This window comes from Macrobrachium rosenbergii, chromosome 6, assembly GCF_040412425.1.
Source record: "Macrobrachium rosenbergii isolate ZJJX-2024 chromosome 6, ASM4041242v1, whole genome shotgun sequence".
Lineage (NCBI taxonomy): Eukaryota > Metazoa > Arthropoda > Malacostraca > Decapoda > Palaemonidae > Macrobrachium > Macrobrachium rosenbergii.
In genome coordinates, this window is record NC_089746.1 from 46,770,887 (window position 1) to 46,793,184 (window position 22,298).

At 34.2% G+C, this 22,298-nt stretch overlaps 1 protein-coding gene across 3 annotated transcripts in view; it reads right to left on the minus strand.

Annotated features, from left to right (window-relative positions):
- The window catches only part of LOC136839512 (T-cell leukemia homeobox protein 3-like), a 148,602-nt gene extending 126,651 nt beyond the window's left edge, over positions 1 to 21,951 (minus strand). Inside the window, exon 1 of one of the 3 annotated variants that reach the window (XM_067105688.1) lies at positions 20,802 to 21,951. In XM_067105688.1, coding sequence (XP_066961789.1) covers positions 20,802 to 21,618 — 817 coding nt within the window. In that variant the 5' untranslated portion in view covers positions 21,619 to 21,951. The remainder of the gene's footprint in view (positions 1 to 20,801) is intronic. The other 2 variants (XM_067105686.1, XM_067105687.1) reach the window with 2 other exon arrangements.
- Positions 21,952 to 22,298: the final 347 nt, after the last annotated feature.

Below are 22,298 nucleotides of genomic sequence, written 5' to 3' on the forward strand. Positions count from 1 at the left end.
GGTATGGTATTGTATTATATATATATATATATATATATATATATATATATATATATATATATATATATATATATATATATATATACATAGACAGATAGATAGATAGTGGGAAAAATATACGCGCATACTTCCAGTACAGTTTTCATAAAGTTTACGAGGTACAATGCAGTCACATCACATCTGATAAAACAGCCAGCACATAATCGTTACAGCCCATCAAACCAAACGGAGATATATTTAATACAAAAAAAAAAAGGAAAAAAGAAGCACCGGAGACAATTACAGTTCAGGACAAATGAGAACACGTTTCTTGTGTGTTCTTCTTCCAGCGAACACTGCAATGAATGTAATTACGGAATATAAAAAATATAGTTTCTACACGGATGAGTTCTAAGATCGATTCGTGCAGGCTATTCCTCGTCTCCACTAAACCATTTTATTTACTAGACCAAGCAGCTCCGGTGCAAAGATAATTATTTATTCTGCATTTTGCTTGTACTCGACACTGAGAGATTGAGATAAACCTTAAATATTATATTTTAAAATGATACAGGCTACATTTACCTTACTTTGATATCAAACGTGTCGTATTTTCTTTATCAATTTTTATCATTTAATCTTATTTGAAAGAAAAGAGAATTAGAATATTAGATGTAAAAAAATCTCGATTTATCGTTCATTTTTGTGATTATTATTTACTCTTTAAATTAGGAAAAAAGTATAAATCGTATGTAAAATCATTGGGCTTTCCCAAGTGCTTGCTTTAAAACCTTGCTTTTAAAGAGAAAAGAATCACAATTGGTGAATAAGATTCTGCCCTTATGAACGTACTTTCAATATCTGGTCAAATGAAAAAAAATTCTCCACTTTCTTTACAGCGATTTCATGTCATTTTGTGGACATAAATACGAGAAGGAATAAATCAGTTGGTGCTATTGAAATGCAAACAGTTTATTAAGTCCGATACATTTACGGTGATTTATGAAGAGAAATAAATTACGGCATAAGTTTCAGTTCACTTAATTGCTATGTTGAAAATAGCTTTCATTGATATTTTTGTGACATGTTCAGGAGAACTGAATGAAATACGTATGGGGTAACATATCGCTTCATTGATTAACGAGCAGTTTTTGTAAGTGCCCGCCCCTCTCTCTCTCTCTCTCTCTCTCTCTCTCTCTCTCTCTCTCTCTCTCTCTCTCTCTCTCTCTCTCTCTCTCTCTCTCAGGTATTATTGCTTTTGACCATGCTTCTTTTTTCCCGCTTGACTGTATGTCAGAAAACAGAAAATCAGCTCTCTCTCTCTCTCTCTCTCTCTCTCTCTCTCTCTCTCTCTCTCTCTCTCTCTCTCTCTCTGACCAAGACGTGGAGGTGTACCCCTCCGCAGAAGTGTGAAAAAAGTGACTCACGCAAAAAAAGATCAGTTAAGATAAAACGAAACACTTCCACCATCGCAGAACAGAATGAAGGGGAGGATTTCAAATCGAAGAACAAAAATATGAAAGCAGAATAATAAAATAATTGGAATATAACAGAGATGATATCACTTTCTACCCTTTTACCCCCTCCCCCCGCCACAAAAAAACAAACAAGGCAACACGAATATCGGTTACGATCATAACGGTTACATACGAGAATTAGGTCAATTGAATAAAATCTTAAACATGTACATAAACAGACGATCAATAAGAAATAGAATAAAACTGAAATAAGATCAATCTGAAACCTCAGCCACACGAATCCCGGTAGGTGATGGCGAGTGGGGCTGGTCCCCTTTCATGCGAAATATTATTGTGTTGTGTACAACTGATCGATATTGCCCCCTCGAAAATGGCTAAGAGGATAAGTGCGATACCTAATTTTATTTTGCCATGAGTGTTGATCGAGTCACCGCGTGAGGAGCTAAATATAAAACTTATATATATATATATATATATATATATATATATATATATATATATATATATATATATTTATATATATACATACTATATTTATATTATACATATATATATATATATATACATATATATATATATATATATATATATATATATATATATATATAGAGAGAGAGAGAGAGAGAGAGAGAGAGAGAGAGAGAGAGAGAGAGAGAGAGAGAGAGAGAATTCACCAGTGGTTATGTAAGTGAAAGATGATGTCCGCGCGCGAGCCACAGGTGTTCAAGTGCGCTGGAGGTTGTAGTTAACCGTAGTTCCTGGAAAGGAAGTGTCTGCATCAGCGAGCGTATTACAGAAGTCTGGAGATCGTGTCGTCGAGAGAGAGAGAGAGAGAGAGAGAGAGAGAGAGAGAGAGAGAGAGAGAGAGAGAGAGAGAGATTCCATCATCGATAGTCCCGTAGGGGGTTAGTGCCGTCAGTGCACCTCATGCGGTGCACTGTGGGCATTACTTGAGGTTCTTTGCAGCGTGCCTTCGGCCCCTAGCTGCAACCCCTTTCGCTCCTTTTACTTTACCTCCTTTCACATTCTCTTTCTTCCATCTTACTTTCCTCCTTCTCCTAACAATTGATTCATAGTGCAACTGCAAGGTTGTCCTCCGGTTACACCTTTCAAACCTTTTACTGTCAATTTTCCATTTCAGCGCTGAATGACCTTATAGGTCCCAGTGCTTGGCCTTGGCCTAAATTCAATATTCAATTCATCATCGATAGCCAGATATACTCTGGAGTTTAGGCATCATTGCTTGAAAGAGAGAGAGAGAGAGAGAGAGAGAGAGAGAGAGAGAGAGAGAGAGAGAGAGAGAGAGAGAGAGAGAGAGAGAGAGAATATCAGACCTTTGTAGCCAATTGTGGGGATCATATCGCTTTCAGAGGGCGTTCATCAAAGCTTTTCTTTCAGAATATTTATTAAAGAATGAGAGGGAGAGAGAGAGTTGTTGGGGGGGGTATGTCTATCAGAATATAAAACCGATCCATTAGACTGTTTATTCATTTCGCAAAGTATCAAGGAAGTTCTTTGTTTTAAAACATTCACAGAATTTACACTTTTTTTATATTAAACTTTATACATGATAATATATGAAAATTGACTTGATTGTGTTCTTTTCTATACATGTACTCAGCAGAAACGTAATTTCATGAATATTAATTTATACTTGTAAATGTATCAGAGGGATATGCATCATATCTAAAAGGGTAGATTTGTAATTATGCACAAATATTGCTTCACTAACATAAGTAATTATAGATTTATCTTTAATTATGACACATTACCAATTCATCACATTCAGTCTAATATATATATATATATATATATATATATATATATATATATATATATATATATATATATATATATATATATATATATAGCATCATATCTAAAAGGGTAGATTTGTAATTATGCACAAATATTGCTTCACTAACATAAGTAATTATAGATTTATCTTTAATTATGACACATTACCAATTCATCACATTCAGTCCTAATATATATATATATATATATATATATATATATATATATATATATATATATATATATATATATATATATATATATATATATAATATATATATATATATATATATATATATATATATATATATATATATTCAGCAAAATTGTAACTAAATAATTTTCCTTCGAAGAAACATTCTCTTTAAAATTATATGAAAATTACGAAATTTCGTTAGCAATTTCATATGCCGGCATACATTTACCGAACAGGTGTAACAGCTGTTGGCAGAAAATAGTAAATGGAACAACACAGAAACAACTCGAGCCTTTTATTTTAAAGTTTTAGCCTTAATCCTTGATGTTACGAAAAATATTATAGAAAATTAAAGAAATGGTATCTGAAAATAACAGATGTCTATTATGCACAAGTATTCAATAAGAATTTAATTACCGTATAGCCCCGTATAGAAACATAGTATAAAGAGTCTCCTCTTCACAGACGAAAGGCATCGAGCAATGAAGGAGTCGCTTTTGATGCTGTTTGACTATTTGAGGTTTAACTGTTGGATCCAAGATCACATTGATGTAATTAAAGTAATGAAAATGAGTCCAGTCTCGCTTTAACCAAGTACCTTGTTTACTTTGAACATTTAATGTTTTCTCCCTTCTTTGTTTATGGTGAAACGACTCTCATAAGTTGAAATTCGTATCATGAAAAAATTCATGTAAAATAATCATGTTATTTTCACACGAAATTGATACATTCAGTTCCGAGCGCCCTGTGACATATACCTCATAGTGATACCGGACTTTAGTTTTCTGAAAAGAAAACTGTTGTGCCGGCTTCGTCTGTCCGTCCGCACTTTTTCTGCCTGCCCTCAGATCTTAAAAACTGCTGAGGCTAGAGGGCTGCAAATTGGTATGATGATCATTCACCCTCCAATCATCAAACATACCAAATTGCAGACTTCTAGCCTCAGTAGTTTTTATTCTATTTAAGGTTAAAGTTAGCCATAATCATGCTTCTGGCAACGATATAGGACACGCCACCACCGGGCCGTGGTTAAAGTTTCATGGGCTGCGGCTCATACAGCATTATACCGAGAACACCGAAAGATAGATCTATTTACGGTGGCCTTGATTATAAGCTGTACAGAAAACTCGATTGCGCCGAAGGAACTTGGGCGCATGTTTTACTTGTTTTCTCTTCATTCTGATAGCTTCTGTTTTGTCAGTGGAAGTTACACGGGATTACAGTAGTTATTACTGTTATTGCTGTAATTTGCTTGCTTTAGAATTCTTTTTTTTACCTTGGAATTAAAGATCTCAAATAAATGCTTTAGAACTATACAGGGGAATTGTATAATGTTGGAGTAACTGTTGTGTGCTTATGTCTCTAACTTCCTGATAATTTTATTTGTAATCTGGCGTCACAAAAGTATGGTTCCCACTATATAACTTTCCCTCCTTAAAAGGGTATGCTTTTATTTGTTAGAGGCGGAATAATTTTTTTTTTTTTTTTTTTGTAGAACTAACAGTTAAAAAAAAAGACGCCTTATACAATGATAGTGGTTGAGTGACTAAATATTAAACCATTGCTACCCATTCCTCGTTTTATCAGATTTTCTTTCCAATAGATTCGTCAACGAAGAGACAATTGTTATTTCCTTTAGATTTTTATTATCTGTTATCTCGTGACAAGTGCCCTAGTAATAAGGGTTGATAAATTCTGAGCATAAATTAGACCTCATACAAATAGCTGTATACGGTAATAGCACACCGATACTCGTACATTGCTATATTTCCACTTCCTCTACTTACTATAATGAAGAAACAGAAAACAATAATAAGAGTAAACACCGCAAAAAAAATAATAATAATTCATCACAATAAAAACTACACATGCTTTCACTATCAGCAGACCTCTTCGTTTTGGCTTCACGTGGATTGATGAGTCACAATCAATAGCAACGTGTCTCCTGATGACTTCCCCCATTTGTGCTTCGAAAACGAAAGTCTCTCTCTCTCTCTCTCTCTCTCTCTCTCTCTCTCTCTCTCTCTCTCTCTCTCTCTCTCTCTCTAAGTAGGCTTCACTGACAGTCACACATACGTACCGTATAAAGCTTATTTGTTAATAAGCACTAAATCTCTCTCTCTCTCTCTCTCTCTCTCTCTCTCTCTCTCTCTCTCTCTCTCTCTCTCTCTCTCTCTCTCTCTCTCTCTCTCTATATATATATATATATATATATATATATATATATATATATATATATATATATATATATATGTGTGTGTGTGTGTGTGTGTGTGTGTGTGTGTGTTTATTACATATGCATAATTTTGCCTAATAAACAAATGGTGGTGGATGCAGACATATTCTCTCTCTCTCTCTCTCTCTCTCTCTCTCTCTCTCTCTCTCTCTCTCTCTCTCTCTCTCTCTCTCTCTCATATCCGTCGGAACCGATACGCTAGGTCTCTCTACTAACGTCAGTTAATATGCACCGGAGACTCATTAATATCAGCGGCGGTGGGACTGCCCGGGAACCAATCATCGGGAAGTCCACGTAATGGAAAATGATACGAGGCCGATGTTGATAGTACGGACAGCGTTGCTACGCGAGTAGGATACACTCACACATACACACACACGACGAACACAAAAGCACGCACAAACTCACAAATACACATGGCCATTCATCTTCATTTCTTTCTTGTGTCGTCGCGTAGGTTTTCCTTTTTTTTTTTTAAGACGCGTATTTCCGGTGTGATTTTTTTTTTTTTTTGTTATGTAATGGTATGTCATGGATTTCCATACTCACGCAGAAGGACAAACGGACGCGCGCGCGCGTAGTAGGCAGTTTTTTTTTTGTTTTATTGAGGTGCAGTTTCAGCATTGATTGTTATTAGAAATTTCGGAGTTCTCGTACACGCACGAAACAGATACGATTGTTGATTTCCGCGTCATATCGCTCAATTTCTGAATGGATATTTGCTTATAATTGTGAGTGGGCTTAAACCCTCATGGTCATGTATACGCGTATGTCCCCGTGCCTACATAGGTAAAGATGGAATATAAACCAAGCCACACAAACAGTAATTAACTTAACCATGCATCATCCCTTGTTTGTATTTTTTCTTTAAATTCAGCCACCATCACCATCATTTTAATTTTGAGAGAGAGAGAGAGAGAGAGAGAGAGAGAGAGAGAGAGAGAGAGAGAACTTAGCACTCTTTCCTGTTTGTATTTTTTATTTAACTGTTATTAGCTATCATCATCATCATCATCATTTTCATTCTTAGAGAGAGAGAGAGAGAGATTAGCATTTTTCCTTGTTTGTATTTTTTATATAATTCTTATTAGCTATCATCATCATTATTTTCATTCTTAGAGAGAGAGAGAACTTAGCATTGTTCCCTGTCTGTATTTTTTATATAATTCTTATTAGCTATCATCATCATCATTTTCATTCTTAGAGAGAGAGAGAGAGAGAGAGAGAGAGAGAGAGAGAGAGAGAGAGAGAGAGAGACTTAGCATTGTTCCCTATTTGTACTTTTTATCTAATTCTTATTAGCTGTCATCATCATCATCATTTTCATTCTTAGAGAGAGAGAGAGCTATGCAAACACCGGCATTCCGCTTTAACACACGCGATTGATATCAATCAATCACCTTACGATGCACGAAACCACAGTGCCGCGCCTCACCGAAGGATCTTGCCCCTTAGCTAGTTTGTAAAAATTGTCACCCTTTTAGCGGTGTTCGTACGAAGCGGCGAATGTCGTGTGGGATTCGTTTCCCCTATGAAGTTGTACGAAAGAAGCGAATGTTTTCTGGGATTAGTTTCTCTTACGGAGAAAAACAATTATTCTCTAACCTTAAGAATATTCATGGGATGTCTCCAACGCTTTTAGGAAGTAGGAAATGGAATTAGTGATGGAATGAATACGTCTCTTGGTAACATATCGTTTCATGTAGAGGCGCGTTAAGTGTAATTTACATATATATATATATATATATATATATATATATATATGTATGTATGTATGTATGTTTATATTATATATATATATATGTGTGTGTGTGTGTACTTTTAATAGCCACAATGCCCTCTTAAGAGGGCATTGTGGCTATTACAAGTACATATGTATCTGGTAAAAGTAACCAGTAGATTCTACACACACACACATATATATATATATATATATATATATATATATATATATATATATATATATATACTGTATATATATATATATATATATATATATATATATATACTATATATATATATATATATATATATATATATATATATATATATATATATATATATACTGTATATATATATATATATATATATATATATATATATATATATATATATATATATATATATATATATATATATATATATATATATATATATATATATATATATATATATATATATATATATATATATATATATATATATATAATATATTTCCGTCAGTATACCTTTAATCCACCCAAACATTTTACCATATATTCTTTAACAACGCGTTGACATATAGTGGTCAGCTGGTTACAAAAAAAAAATAATAATAATAATAAAAATAAATAAATGAAACGTGCATACAGGAAGGAGCTGTTAAACAGTACATGTCATGAATTACATATTCATTGGTCTGAGTCATGACACCTCAACGCTGGTGAATACACACCTACACACACATCCACAGTACAGTACACGCATACGTTGTCTAGGGGCGTTAGGGTCAAATATCCAAAAATGTACCTATAACGAATTTCATGTTTACGGGAAGAATAACCGAAGGATATATATATACATATATACTGTATATATATGTATATATAGTGTATATATATGTATATATACTGTATATATGTACATTATATATAAATATAATATATATATATATATATATATATATATATATATATATATATATATATATATATATATATATATATTATTCAAGTATATCATGTAATATGCTCTTTTTATGATTTTGTAAGATGTAGAGACAAATATCGAAGGAAATATGTGAAATATTTACAACAAGAAGAAATGAGTAAAGCAATGCATCTGTAGGTGGCAAGTGTATAAACCCACAGTTTCTTATCTGAAACTTACTATCCCTTGCGCTGCTTTACCTAGCTGGGAGAGGTTTTACCCTCCTAAAATGCTATCTGTCACTTAGCCTTTCCTAGCTGAAAAAGGCTTGTTCTTTTTTATGTTGTCCTACAATAAAAGTCCCTGGGAAGGTTCAAATACGAGAATGGACGTCACATTGACAGAAAATCGAACTTAACTTGCGGAGTGTTTTAAAGAGTATACCTGGGGGGAAACCCCCAACCCCGACCCCCTTTAATAGAGCCATCAGGTTGTCAGCAATGGACGTGGTCGATAATATGCTTTTTGCTAAAATACACTCGATCGGCTAAAATCGACTTGCGGTCAATAGCTCTTGCCAGTTCGGAAACCCTCTGGGGACTAGACTGTCGAATAAGCAAAAATATCAACTAAAATTTGGAATGAGGAAATTAAAAACGTGTATTTCATGGCATGTCAAGTTCGAGTTTTTTTTTTGTGGGGGGGGTCATTTTTATCAACAGTGAGGCTTTTGTGACCGAGCTGTTTAGTAAACCGGTTTTAATATATGTGAAAACAAAAAACAAGAACGACACATTGTCGGTTAAGGGCGACTTTCTGAGGCCTTTTTGTGCTGTGGGTCAAGTGATCGTATTGTCAACTATTAAAAAAAATGTCCTCTATACAAAATTCTATTAAATGAGGAAAAATATTAAAATTACCATAAGGAAAAGTGGAACATAATGCTTAGAAAGTATGCTGTCCATTTGACATTTTGTGAAATGGGATAAAATATTAAAAATTACTTTACGGAAAAGTGAAAAATAAAGCCTAGAATGTAGATTATTGCCAGAGATGGATGAAAATAGGCGAATCACAGGCAGCAAGTGAGTAATAAAAAAAGGGGAAAGAGTAGCATACCTCTCAAAGCACTCAAGACCGACTGGGTCAAAGCAATGCTCTTTTGAGTTGCTTGAAATGGATGGCGATGATGATATGTGTGGTTCCATTGACTTTTGGAGTCTCTCTCTCTCTCTCTCTCTCTCTCTCTCTCTCTCTCTCTCTCTCTCTCTCTCACACACACACACACACACACACTTTGGAGTCTCTCTCTCTCTCTCTCTCTCTCTCTCTCTCTCTCTCTCTCTCTCTCTCACACACACACACACACACACACACACACACACACACACACACACACTCATGTTACAGCTTAATTTCTGTGGTTACTTTGCTGCTCAAGCTAATGAACATTTTTGGCTGGAATGCGACTTTGAGTAATACTAAAAAGAACGATAATAAAATAGATGAAAATTAATAATAATGATAAAGGAAACCACTCAGTGATCACTAGTGATTTTTTCATTATCTTTCTTCATCCTTATTTATGCAAGTTAGTGAAATTAAATACATTTCCCATATGCTCGATATTCAAGAAGCAAAAGCCTTCCCTCATAGAAGACTAGAACAGTCAATTTGAATTTTTCTATTTACTTCTTTTATTGTAAGTCGAAACTAACAAGAATGATTACAAGCAAACTTTAAAAGTGTCCTTTGATGGCTACTAGTCATAAAAACAGACAGATTCAAATTTATAGGAAATACTTCTTAATTTAAGCTTTATCTCACAGTCTGGTCTAATCTGCTGTCCATCTCCTCGGTTTAGGGCGGCAGCCACTCAGCTGAAGACTTAATTCAGGGGGTGTTTCAGCTTTTATCTTTGGACTTCCAGCTGTTTTATCCTTCGTTCATTCTTCGCACGCTACGTTATTCGCTCCTCCCCCATTCCTCTCAATCAGCCAATCATCTTCTTCCCCAATATGATCTATATTTCCTTCCTTCCTTCCTCCCACCCACCCCCCCTCTCCCTCCATCCCTGACCTTCCACCCCCATTTCACCCTCCTCACTTGTTTTCTTTTCCTTTTATTTTTTTGTTCTCTCTCCGGCACTTGTATCTCTTCTATTTGAGCACAATTCTCATCCCTCACTATTTTTCGTCGACTCTCTCTCTCTCTCTCTCTCTCTCTCTCTCTCTCTCTCTCTCTCTCTCTCTGCATATTTTTATTTTATTTATTTATTTTTTATTTTAGGGTAATGGTTGTCTTTGAGGCCTTATTTTGAATGGGAAATCTCGGAATGAATGTAAACATTAATGTCAGAATTCGTCTTCGGAAATTCGGTCATAAAAGTCAGGCGGGCAGCGTGACCTCGTTCTGATAATCCGGAGGCGGGTTCGAGTCCTGCTACGGGCGTCAGAATTTCTTCATAGTCTTGACTGGATCTCGGGCATTGTTTTGATAAACGAATCCAAAAAGTGAGAAGAAATCGAGAAGTAAAAGGGTATATAAATTATATATATAAAATATATATATATATATATATATATATATATATATATATATATATATATATATATATATATATATAATATACTTAAACAGATAGATAGATATATATAGATATATATTTGTGGTAGCCACAACGGCCTCTGAAACTTCTCAATTTTGCTATACTTTTGGATAAGCTTACCACTACAAAGCCTAAAATCCATATAAATGCATTCTAACGCCCGTGACGGGATTCGAACCCGCGCCCGGTTTATCAGAACGAGGTTATTGTTTAAAAATCGAACTCAGCGACAAGAAGGGGAACAGCGTCGACAACGGACAGACGCCGCCGAGTCGTCCGTAGACCAAAACAAACAAGTTAAAAAATGCGCCGAAGTTTCTTCGGCGCAGTCGAGTTTTCTGTACGGCGTATAATGCTGTATGAAACTCTCAGCCGCGGCCCGTGAAACTTCCAGCCACGGCCTGTTGGTGGCCTGTGTTGTTGGCACCTATAGAGGTTCCAGACACACGATCATGGCTAACTTTAATCTTAAATAAAATAAAAAGTACTGAGGCTAGAGGGCTGCAATTTGGTATGTTTGATGATTGGAGGGTGGACGATCAACATACCAATTTGCAGCCCTCTAGCCTGAGTAGTTTTTAAGATCTAAGGGAGGACAGAAAAAGTGCGGACGGACGGACAAATAGCCATCTCAATAGTATTCTTTTACAAAAAACTAAAATGACCATACGTACAATTCTCAGGATGACTCCAGGTAACATCGACCGTAGGAGGATTTTAACATCCGCCGGATGAAAACGAAGAAGCACAAGACCGGATGCCGCGGCCGGATACATCCTTACCTACTGCGGATAGTTTTCAGATGCGTTTTAGTTTCTGAGAATTCAATGTGAAATACTATAAAAACTGGAATTTCACATTATCGCTCTGTAATCATGTGTGATGCTGTTGTCTTTTCCAGTTCATATAGTGCCTGTTAAAAGCTTAACTGGAAAAGAAAACGGTATATATATATATATATATATATATATATATATATATATATATATATATATATATATATATATATATATATATATATATATATATATATATATATATATACATACATACATACATACATACATACATACATACATACATACATACATACATACATACATACTTGCCAACTTGAATATTTGTAGTTAAACTTCAAAGAGAGTTAAAACATAATATTCAGGATAATTATAATATGAAATATAAAGTAAAATCTTTTTTTACTCCTTTTCAATTTCTTGGTCACTTTCCATCTTAGTAATGACCGCAACAAAAAAATTGCAGAAATGGCAAGAACTATGATAAAAAATACATTATTTGTGTGAGGACGAAAATTGTTGATGTGTTGCGCTCCAAGACTATAAAGTTACTTTTTGAGTTCGTCGTCGTTATTGATTCATAACTCCTAGGATACACACCGATCTTCCGGTTATCGTTAAAGATAAGAATCTTAATAAAAAACAGTAATAACGATAATATTCAGTGATTAGAATAATTACTTGACAGAACCGGTAATAACAGCAGGGGTAACAACAGCGATTATATTAATTAATTACTACCATAACCACTACAGGCACTAATAATAATAATAGTAATAATAATAATAATAATGACGATAGTATTTCGCGAATACCAAACTGTTCAGAAACGGAAATAAAAAGGAGAATTGAGAAAGGATTAATTAAAACATAAATTAACTAGATATCTGATTAATGTCCATGATTTTTTCCTGCTTCAGAGCTATTAATTTCATTCTCTCCTATATTTATCCGGTTAATAGTACATATTTTGTTCCCTCTCATGTGACTGTAGTGGCAAATCTTAATTTCACGAAATAAAGGCTTAGCAGTAGAGTGATGTATATATGTTCAGGTGGCGTGTGCATACATATGTATATGTATGTATGTATGTATGTATATATATATATATATATATATATATATATATATATATATATATTATATATTATATATTATATATATATGTATGTATGTATATATACATACATATATATATATATGAATTATATATGTAGACGGCGAACTTATTATCAACTAAAAAATTCCCCTTCGGTAACATATATGAAAATATATAATTTCCGAGGTAGAGCGAATTGGATATTAAAGGACGTTTGTAGCTTACTGATTATATACCTTTATATATATTTATGAATATATGTGTATATATATACTGTAAATATGTGTATATATATAAATAAATGAATATATGTATGTGTGTGTGTGTCCATCCAATTGAGGTCATTAACTACGACAGCAGCGCATACAAAATAACAGAAGCACTAACTGCATTCGAGATAATTTTTTTATTGAAATTCATTACGTCTCAATTTCAGTTATTGCACTACTCAGATGACATAATTACGAACAGTTCGATACAGCGTTTAGCACTAATTGTTCATTATCGTAACCCGTTCGTTATTTCTAAAAGCAGCATTACTTGGCGTCGTCATTAGCGTCGCATTGGCCGCAAGGGAAAAAGGCCCTTACTGCTATCTTTACTTAAGGGCGTTTGTTCTGCTGAGTGTGATTAGCACTCACTTTGGAATTTGCACGTCGCCATTATTATTATTATCGTCATTATTATATAATTTGTTATTTTCTAAATTATCTGCATCAGGAGTAGTCTTTGCCGATTGAATTAAGGTTAAGCGATAGAGCTCGCGTTTATATTATATATATATATATATATATATATATATATATATATATATATATATATATATATATATATATATATATGTATGTATGTATGTATATATTCACATATTTATGTGTGATTATGAAAACTACTGTTCACTTTATTAGATTTATACGTTTGCATTAGTCTTAAGGACCTCCTGATTTCTCGATTTCCTCATATCCTTGTAAATACACTCATCACTGCAAGCCGTTCGATTCAGGTAGGAAACATGATTTATGAAGAACTTCTCTTCCAGTGGTGGGATTCGAACCCACGTGCGATTGGCTTAGAATGAGGTTAACCTGAACCATTTTGCCACGAAGGATCCCTGTCTGGGTCCAAGGTTTGTAGTGATAACGTATCCATCGAGTATAAGGAAACCAAGACTTAATAATCATTAGGGGGTATCCTATACAGAAATACGAACAGACACATACATGTATGTATATATATACTTTTATATATGTGTGTGTGTTAATATCTATATATTTATACATTATATATATAATATATATATATATATATATATATATATATATATATATATATATATATATATATATATATATATAGGGAGAGAGAGAAAAAAAAAAGAGAGAGAGAGATAGTACCTTATATGTGTGGGCAAGGGTAAGAAAATATTTTAAAGCTTTTGTCGGTGGAACTGGCAAATGCCCAGAAAATTAGGGTATTTCCGTTTGGGACACAAATGATTCACATAATCTGTTGAGAAACCATAATGGGATTCCAGGTGTATTCGTATATCCACATCAAGAGAGACATCTCTCTCTCTCTCTCTCTCTCTCTCTCTCTCTCTCTCTCTCTCTCTCTCTTCGTGATAAACAGAAGATCGTAAGACTCGGGGAAAACAAAAGAGGGAAGAGTTTTCCAAAGAATGGCAATGAAGGGAGAGATCGGGTGACTAAACAGAGCAGGGGCTTGATGTTTTTTCTACTTGGACTCGCTGTTTTCTCTTGTGTTCCCCTTCGGTACGCCTATTTATTTATATCTTCCCCTGCGCGAACTGATTTCCTAAAATTTAATTCATATATTAAAACTGCCTCGCACTACATACTGCATATACATAAACACATATACATACATATATATGTGTGTGTATATATATATATACAGTATATTTCGTTTTGTTTGTGCAAAAGCAATGGGTTTAGGAACAAAATTTTATTAGGAAATCGTTGAAGCTAAATGAAAGATTATCAGTTCTGTTTTATGGAAAATCATCCCATCTATAGTGAAAAATGGAGCTTGTTTTCAAAGTAATTCTTTTTCTTAATGAGAATTGAATACAAAAAAGAAATACAGAAATTACCACACGCACGCACACACACACACACACACACACACACAGAAATTCTATGAACATCAATCACATTTAAGGTTCGAAATTTATGGGTGTAAACAGCAGGGGAAAGATTTAATTATACCAAACTCACGATTAGATCTGAACGAATTTTTATTAAAAACCTTACTTAAGTCACCGCTGGTGACCAACCACGAAGTCCTTCAGGATTTCGGCATATCCTTTAGTTGTGGGAGGGATGGTGTGTACATTCGGAAGACAACGTCATCATCATCATCAGTCCTACGAACATTGCCACAGATTCCTCCCTTCCCCCCTCCCCCCATCTCCCATTCCTCCCCCTACTTTGTTCCCCCTTCCAATAATATCATCAAGAGATGATGACTAACATTCCCCTCCCTGTAACCCTCTCTCCACAATCCCCTTACCCCATCAGAGGCCTCCCAAGGGTCTCTCTCTCTCTCTCTCTCTCTCTCTCTCTCTCTCTCTCTCTCTCTCTCTCTCTCTCTCTCTCTCCGGCAGCTGGGATCAATTTCTGTTGTAGTAACGGGAAGCGAAGTTTAGCCCGGGTAAGAACAGGCTGACTTAGAACTACCAATTAAGTCGATTAAATTTCGGAGGTTAAACCGTCCGCCTCTGAATGAGGAAGAAGGAGGGAGGGGGGGCCGCTGAAGGGTAAGCCCAGCGATCTCTCTCTCTCTCTCTCTCTCTCTCTCTCTCTCTCTCTCTCTCTCTCTCTCTCTCTCTCTCTCTCTCTCTCTCTCTCAATTGTACTGGTGTTTTGATCAATCAATATACATTCAAGAAATAAATTTTTGTGAATGACTAGGATATCAGGAGTTGGAGGGGAGCTCTCTCCTCTCTCTCTCTCTCTCTCTCTCTCTCTCTCTCTCTCTCTCTCTACGTACAATTGTGTCAGTATTTTGATTAATCCAATATACATTCAAGAAATAAATTTTTGTGAATGACGATGGTGTTAGAAGTTTTGGGGGAGCTCAGCCATCCTCTCTCTCTCTCTCTCTCTCTCTCTCTCTCTCTTAAAAAAAAAAACCATATTTTTATAATTCAGTAATGGCGGCTTGTGATGTTCACTAATTACTACACCGAGATGCGTCAAAATGTTGATAAATGAAATAAACTTTTTATTATTATTTTATCGTTATCATCAATTTTTGCTACTGGAAACACTTTATTTTGTATCAGAGTTTCAGTGGAAATTATCACACGGCGAGTGAATAGCGACCGAATTCCTAGAATTGCAATGAATTTCACTATGAAGTGTAAACATCATACTTAACAAGAACTGGGACACTGTATCCAAAATATTCTGCTTAAAGGAAAGGTCGTTCCATGCACCCAGTTTACGCATTCGATAGAAAAAGTTATTTCAATAATAATAATAATAATAATAATAATAATAATAATAATAATAATAATAATAATAATAGTAATACCACATTGGTGACGAAAAACAGAGAAGGAATGACGAAACACAATATAGCCAAAAGGAATGCAGGAATGTACTGTTAGGCGCTTTTAACATCGATTAAATATATATATATATATACATATATATATATATATATATGTGTGTGTGTGTGTGTGTGTGTGTATATACATATGTATGTATATATGTATATATATATATATGTATATATGTGTGTATGTGTGCGCACACAGCAACACAGGCCACAAGCAATAAAAGACAAACAGCCTAATGAACAAGTTCCGTCTCTGTCCCCGAACAAACTTGAAACAGCAGCTTCGAACAATATCAGAAATCCCCCGAGCGTGGAGTCTCGAAGATTTAATCTTCTTCACAAAAATAGGTCACCTTCCGTTCATCGGATACGGTCCATAGGCGCTGCTACGGTCCGTAGGCTTCTCGGCCTCTTCCCTTATTCCGTAGTATGAAGAGTCTTGAATAATGAATAACGCTGCCGTAGCCATATGGTGGTCTCTTGGCTAACGTATGAACGCAGAAGACTCTGCGGCTATACACGCCACGCCACTATTGGGCCGATATTTGGGCCAGATTTTAAACATTTTCCTTATAGTTCTGTCATATCTCTCTCTCTCTCTCTCTCTCTCTCTCTCTCACTGTGTATATATATATATATATATATATATATATATATATATATATATATATATATATATATAATATATATATATATATATATATATAATTATATATATATACATATATATATACTGTGCATACATACACATATATATATATGTAGTATATATTTATATATACAGTATATGTATATATATATATATATATATATATATATATATATATATATATATATATATATATATATATTTATATATACAGTATATGTATATATATATATATATATATATATATATATATATATATATATATATATATACAGTATATATATATATTATATAATATAAAGTAATACTTTAGAAAAAGTATATGAGTAAATCACACGCTTACGTTTGTAAAACTTGCATATCGTCTAGGAATTACACGCTTGTGGGAACTTGGTCAGTAACAACTACGAGTGATCTACATTTTGTTTTGTACTATGTTGTTCTCTCACAGTAGTATTTTGCGGTTATGCTTCTGTAATCATGTTATTTATATATATATATATATATATATATATATATATATATATATATATATATATATATATATATATATATATATATATATATATATATATATATATACATATGTGTGTATATATATATATATATATATATATATATATATATATATATATATATATATATATATATATACTGTGTATATATATATATATATATATATATATATATATATATATATATATATATATATATATATATATATATATATATATATATATATATATATTAGTTGTTATTATGACGCTAAGGACAAACTTGAACATATGTACCTATGAATACTGATACGTGATATACGTGCGTACATTTCTACTGTTTGTGCGTGTATCAATATATTTGTATGACGCGTTTATGAAAATAACGCATGTCGTAAATCATTCAGTGTAATCATGGATTAGTTAAGAAGAAGAAGAAACACTGCAAATAACTATTGCAATAATTAACGTTATTCCAGTAGTAATAAATTTTGGGAAGAAAAAGAAGCAGAGAGAGAGAGAGAGAGGGGGGGAATAAACGCATAACTCTGATGCTCAAATTGACGTACAAAGAGAGAGAGAGATAGAGAGAGAGGAAATCAACGCATAACTCTGCTACTCAAGTTGACGCGACTTCTTGAATGAAAATAAGTGAGATATATTAGAGAAGAAGAATTGATATAATCACGAAATCTCGAAATAAATTCTCTGGGTAGTTTGATCATTAATTATGGCGATTATCCCTGGTCTGTAATTCTCCTTTGGGGTATTTATTGCAGAATTTTTGAGAATTTGGTCACATGATTTATCCGGTAAGTATTTTTTTTAAGTCAGAACAGTCATAATATTGACAACAACAAAAGAAAATATGAAGAAATATTAATGTTATGTATTTTTCCTGTTCATCATTGTGAACTTTTTTAATCAATCCAAGTTGCAAACATAATAAAAATGAATAACAGTAACATTAAAGAATAATAACCTAATTTTTAGTATTTTCTCAAAATATTATAAACTACATTCTTAAAATTACTTATTTGTAAGACGTTCACATATTCCTCGGTATTTGTATTAAAAAGAATAATTTTTAATTCTTCAAAATTGTGATAGTTACCAAATTAGCTGTTTTATTGCGGCCTTTTCCTCTGAAAATTATAGGTTGGAAAATAAATATGTATTTATCTTTTAATCATTATTTATATCGCTTGACTGCATGCAATCACTAATATATTTTTTGCCTTTCTTAATTGTTATAAATAATCTTCACTTCAGCTCAATAGTCATAAGTGATGGTAATTCCTCTTTTACTTATGATACATAGGTATCATGAGAGCTGACTGTATGCTTTATATAATATGTAATATATATATATATATATATATATATATATATATATATATATATATATAATATATATATATATACATACATCTATATACATATATATATATATATATATAAATATATATATATATATATATATATATATATATATATATATATATATATATATATATATATAATGAGTGTGTGTGTGTGTACAATATATATATATATTGGTTGAAGCCCCAGTGGCTTCAGCTAATAAATAAATCACGTGCTTAATTTTGTGATTTCTATATATGCTTGCCACATGTATTTGTGCATATTTGTGTACGTGCATATGCATAATACTCGTATATTAAATAAAAGATCTACTGTTCATACTGAGGAATACAACAACAACATGTTTGTCTTTTAATTAACATTATTATTATCATCGCTTAAAATCTCATTAAGGTCAGGCAAATATTTTTCCTCTTGTGTTCTTAAATATTTCTGGTAGCCTTTCTTATTTGTAAAATAAAACTTACTGTATATATAAAAAGTACAGGTATGAAAAATAAAAGAAATAGTAATTAAAGTAAATAATAAAACGAAATCTTTTCAGGAAAAAATATAGAAGGTTTGATTATGAATAAAAAAATAAAATTAAAAAAATACTGAGTTTTTTTCAAAATCGAAATTACTTATAAATAAAATGGGAAAATATCTTCAACATTGAATTAATGTGTGAACCAGACAAAGAATAATAAAAAATGGGAAAATAATAAAAAAATGAAACTGCACTTATGTGATTATTTCAATAATTTACTTAAACTAAACGGAAAAAAATTATATTTACTAGAATCTGTTATTTATGATAATTATTGATGGAGTCGACTAATGGATAGGTTTGTGAATAACCGGAGTGCAGTACAATGAAATAATACTCTTAAGATAACTATATGGTTACACACATAAAAGTACTATTTTACTCTTAAATTCTTTGGACGAATAATAATTAATACGTGCTAACCATACACCGTATCACATTCATTCGTGTTGTGTTCATATATACACACAAATATAAATTAATAAGTAAAGAAATAAATATAATTTATATATATATATATATATATATATATATATATATATATATATATATATATATATATAAATATATATAACCAACATTATTATAAGTAAAAACACCTATGCATATTTTTCAAAACATTAAGATATATCATAACATAAATAACAAAACCAAATATAGAAAAATGTAGCCTATCTATCATATCCGATAATGAAAATTCATCTTAATGTATAACACTGTAATAATTTTCAAATGAAAGAAAACCAATAACTTATAGCTGTTACTGGGAAGAAAATAGACCTTATTTTTTTTATTTTTTATTTTGTGCTTTTAAGGGTGTGGAAGATGCAATTTGTTTTCTTTTGTGGAAGATGTAAATTATTGTCTTTTTTTATTGGGGGCAGTAAAATTAGGAATAAAATTAAATATAATTTCTTAATGTGTTAATTATGGACTCAGTTAGCCTTGTGTATAGGAAATGGTCAAAGTAAGAATCTCTAAATCTGAATTCTATTTATCAGTGTTTTTGTTGATTTATTTTTAGATTTAAGGGGACAAAGAATCTGAAATATATGAACTGTACAAGAGAAAAAATCTGTGAATTTGGCGAGATATATAGCGGGTTTTGAATGAAACCCCACCTGCATTAATCATTTGAATTATGTAGGAATAAATGGAAAATTGTGATACTTGGACCAAAATTAATGCAACTACTTTTAAAACTTTTTTTTTTTTTATAAACTGACAGTAATATTGCACATGTACTTAATTGTTTTATGAGACAATTGTGATATGCTTATCATTAAATGACCACCATGAGTGAACACTCAGGTGCGCACAGTCAATTAAAAGAACATTACCTGTCATGGGCGCCAGTGTAGACAGGTGATGCGCCATTGCCGCTGTTCTCTCCAGGGGCGTAAGTCCTGCCAGCCAGGGCAAAGGGGCGCCTCCTAAATGGGGCAGCATGGATCCCATATTAGCCGCAGGAGCCGCCCCTCCCATGGAAGGTCTGTGAGCTGGGACCCTGATCACCCCCCCGGGGCCCGTCATAGCCCCTAAGGACCCCTGGCTGCCCAGACCAGCTGCCACGGCGGCTGCAGCGGCGCCCATGGGTGGCACGAGAGAAAAGTGCGGGAGGAGGCCTCCCGCGGCGCCCATGAAGGGCATGTGAGTGTAGGTGAAGGGCTGGAAGGGCCCCCGCGCGTCGCCATCGTCGTCGTCGCCTTCTGCCTCGCTGCCGGCACAACTCAGGCGCTCGCGCTCTTCGGCCTCTCGGTCCAACCTGTCACTCCTCTCGCTGCTGTCTCTGTCTCTCTCGCACCGCTCACTGTCTCGGTCACTGTGCCTACTGCTTCGGTGCTCGAGATCACCGCCGAAACCACCCTCGCACTCGCGGTCAGATTCACTTCCCTCCTCCAGGAGGCGGTGGCGGAAGGCGGCCGCGCGGCCCGACGATTCCAGCAGCGAAGAGATGCTGAAGGACAAGCGGCCGTGCTGTCCCTTGGGACTGCGGGCGTCACCGGGATGTCGGCCGTGCAGGGCCTCGTCCCTGCTCAGGTTTAGCGGCGAGCTGCTACGGGCCCGGCCTGGTGAGCCCGGCGCGGGAGAAGTTTCGCGACTCGACGCACCGTCGACGGTGATGTCCTCGTGGTCTTCTGCTGACATGGCGGTCATCGTGGTTCACAGGCGACGGAACGAACGTTTTGTTTATCTTTTCCCTCTCCCTCTCTCTCTCTAGCTCCTTCTCGGCCTATAGCACACTGTACCACACAACACACACCTCCGTCTAATCTGTATTCTCCATTACCAATGTCCTCTTAGGCTCCCAACCTGCTCCCATCTTGGCATGCAGGCGCGCTTACGAGACCATTAAAATCACAACCGACATAACAAGATTTAGCCTCACTACAAGCCAAACTCAAACACGGAGTGCATCAAATCCATCTTTCAGGAGCCATTTTCCTTCACTCAACGATGATTGGCCGAGCCACAAGCCCCGCCCTCCTCTCCCATTGGCCGGTCACCCGCGGTCTCCGCCCACCATCGAGCGTGTTCATATTGGTAAGCGAATTATGGGCTACTGAACTATAATTAGAGTAAATTACATCAAGATATTAATTCAGTTCATTCCATGCTGAGAAAATATTAGGAGTGAGCGTAATTTAATGAAAATGGTCGACTACTTGTACCAAACGCAAAGGAAAGAGACGCGATCATTCTGAAATTCATTCGAATTAGGCTGGCAACTGCAAATGAAAAACCTCCCGAACTCCTGTAACACTGTGCTATAATTACCTGTTATTTGAGGACTTACTACAATCCCAATGTGAATATTAAGCAGATATTATCGAAAC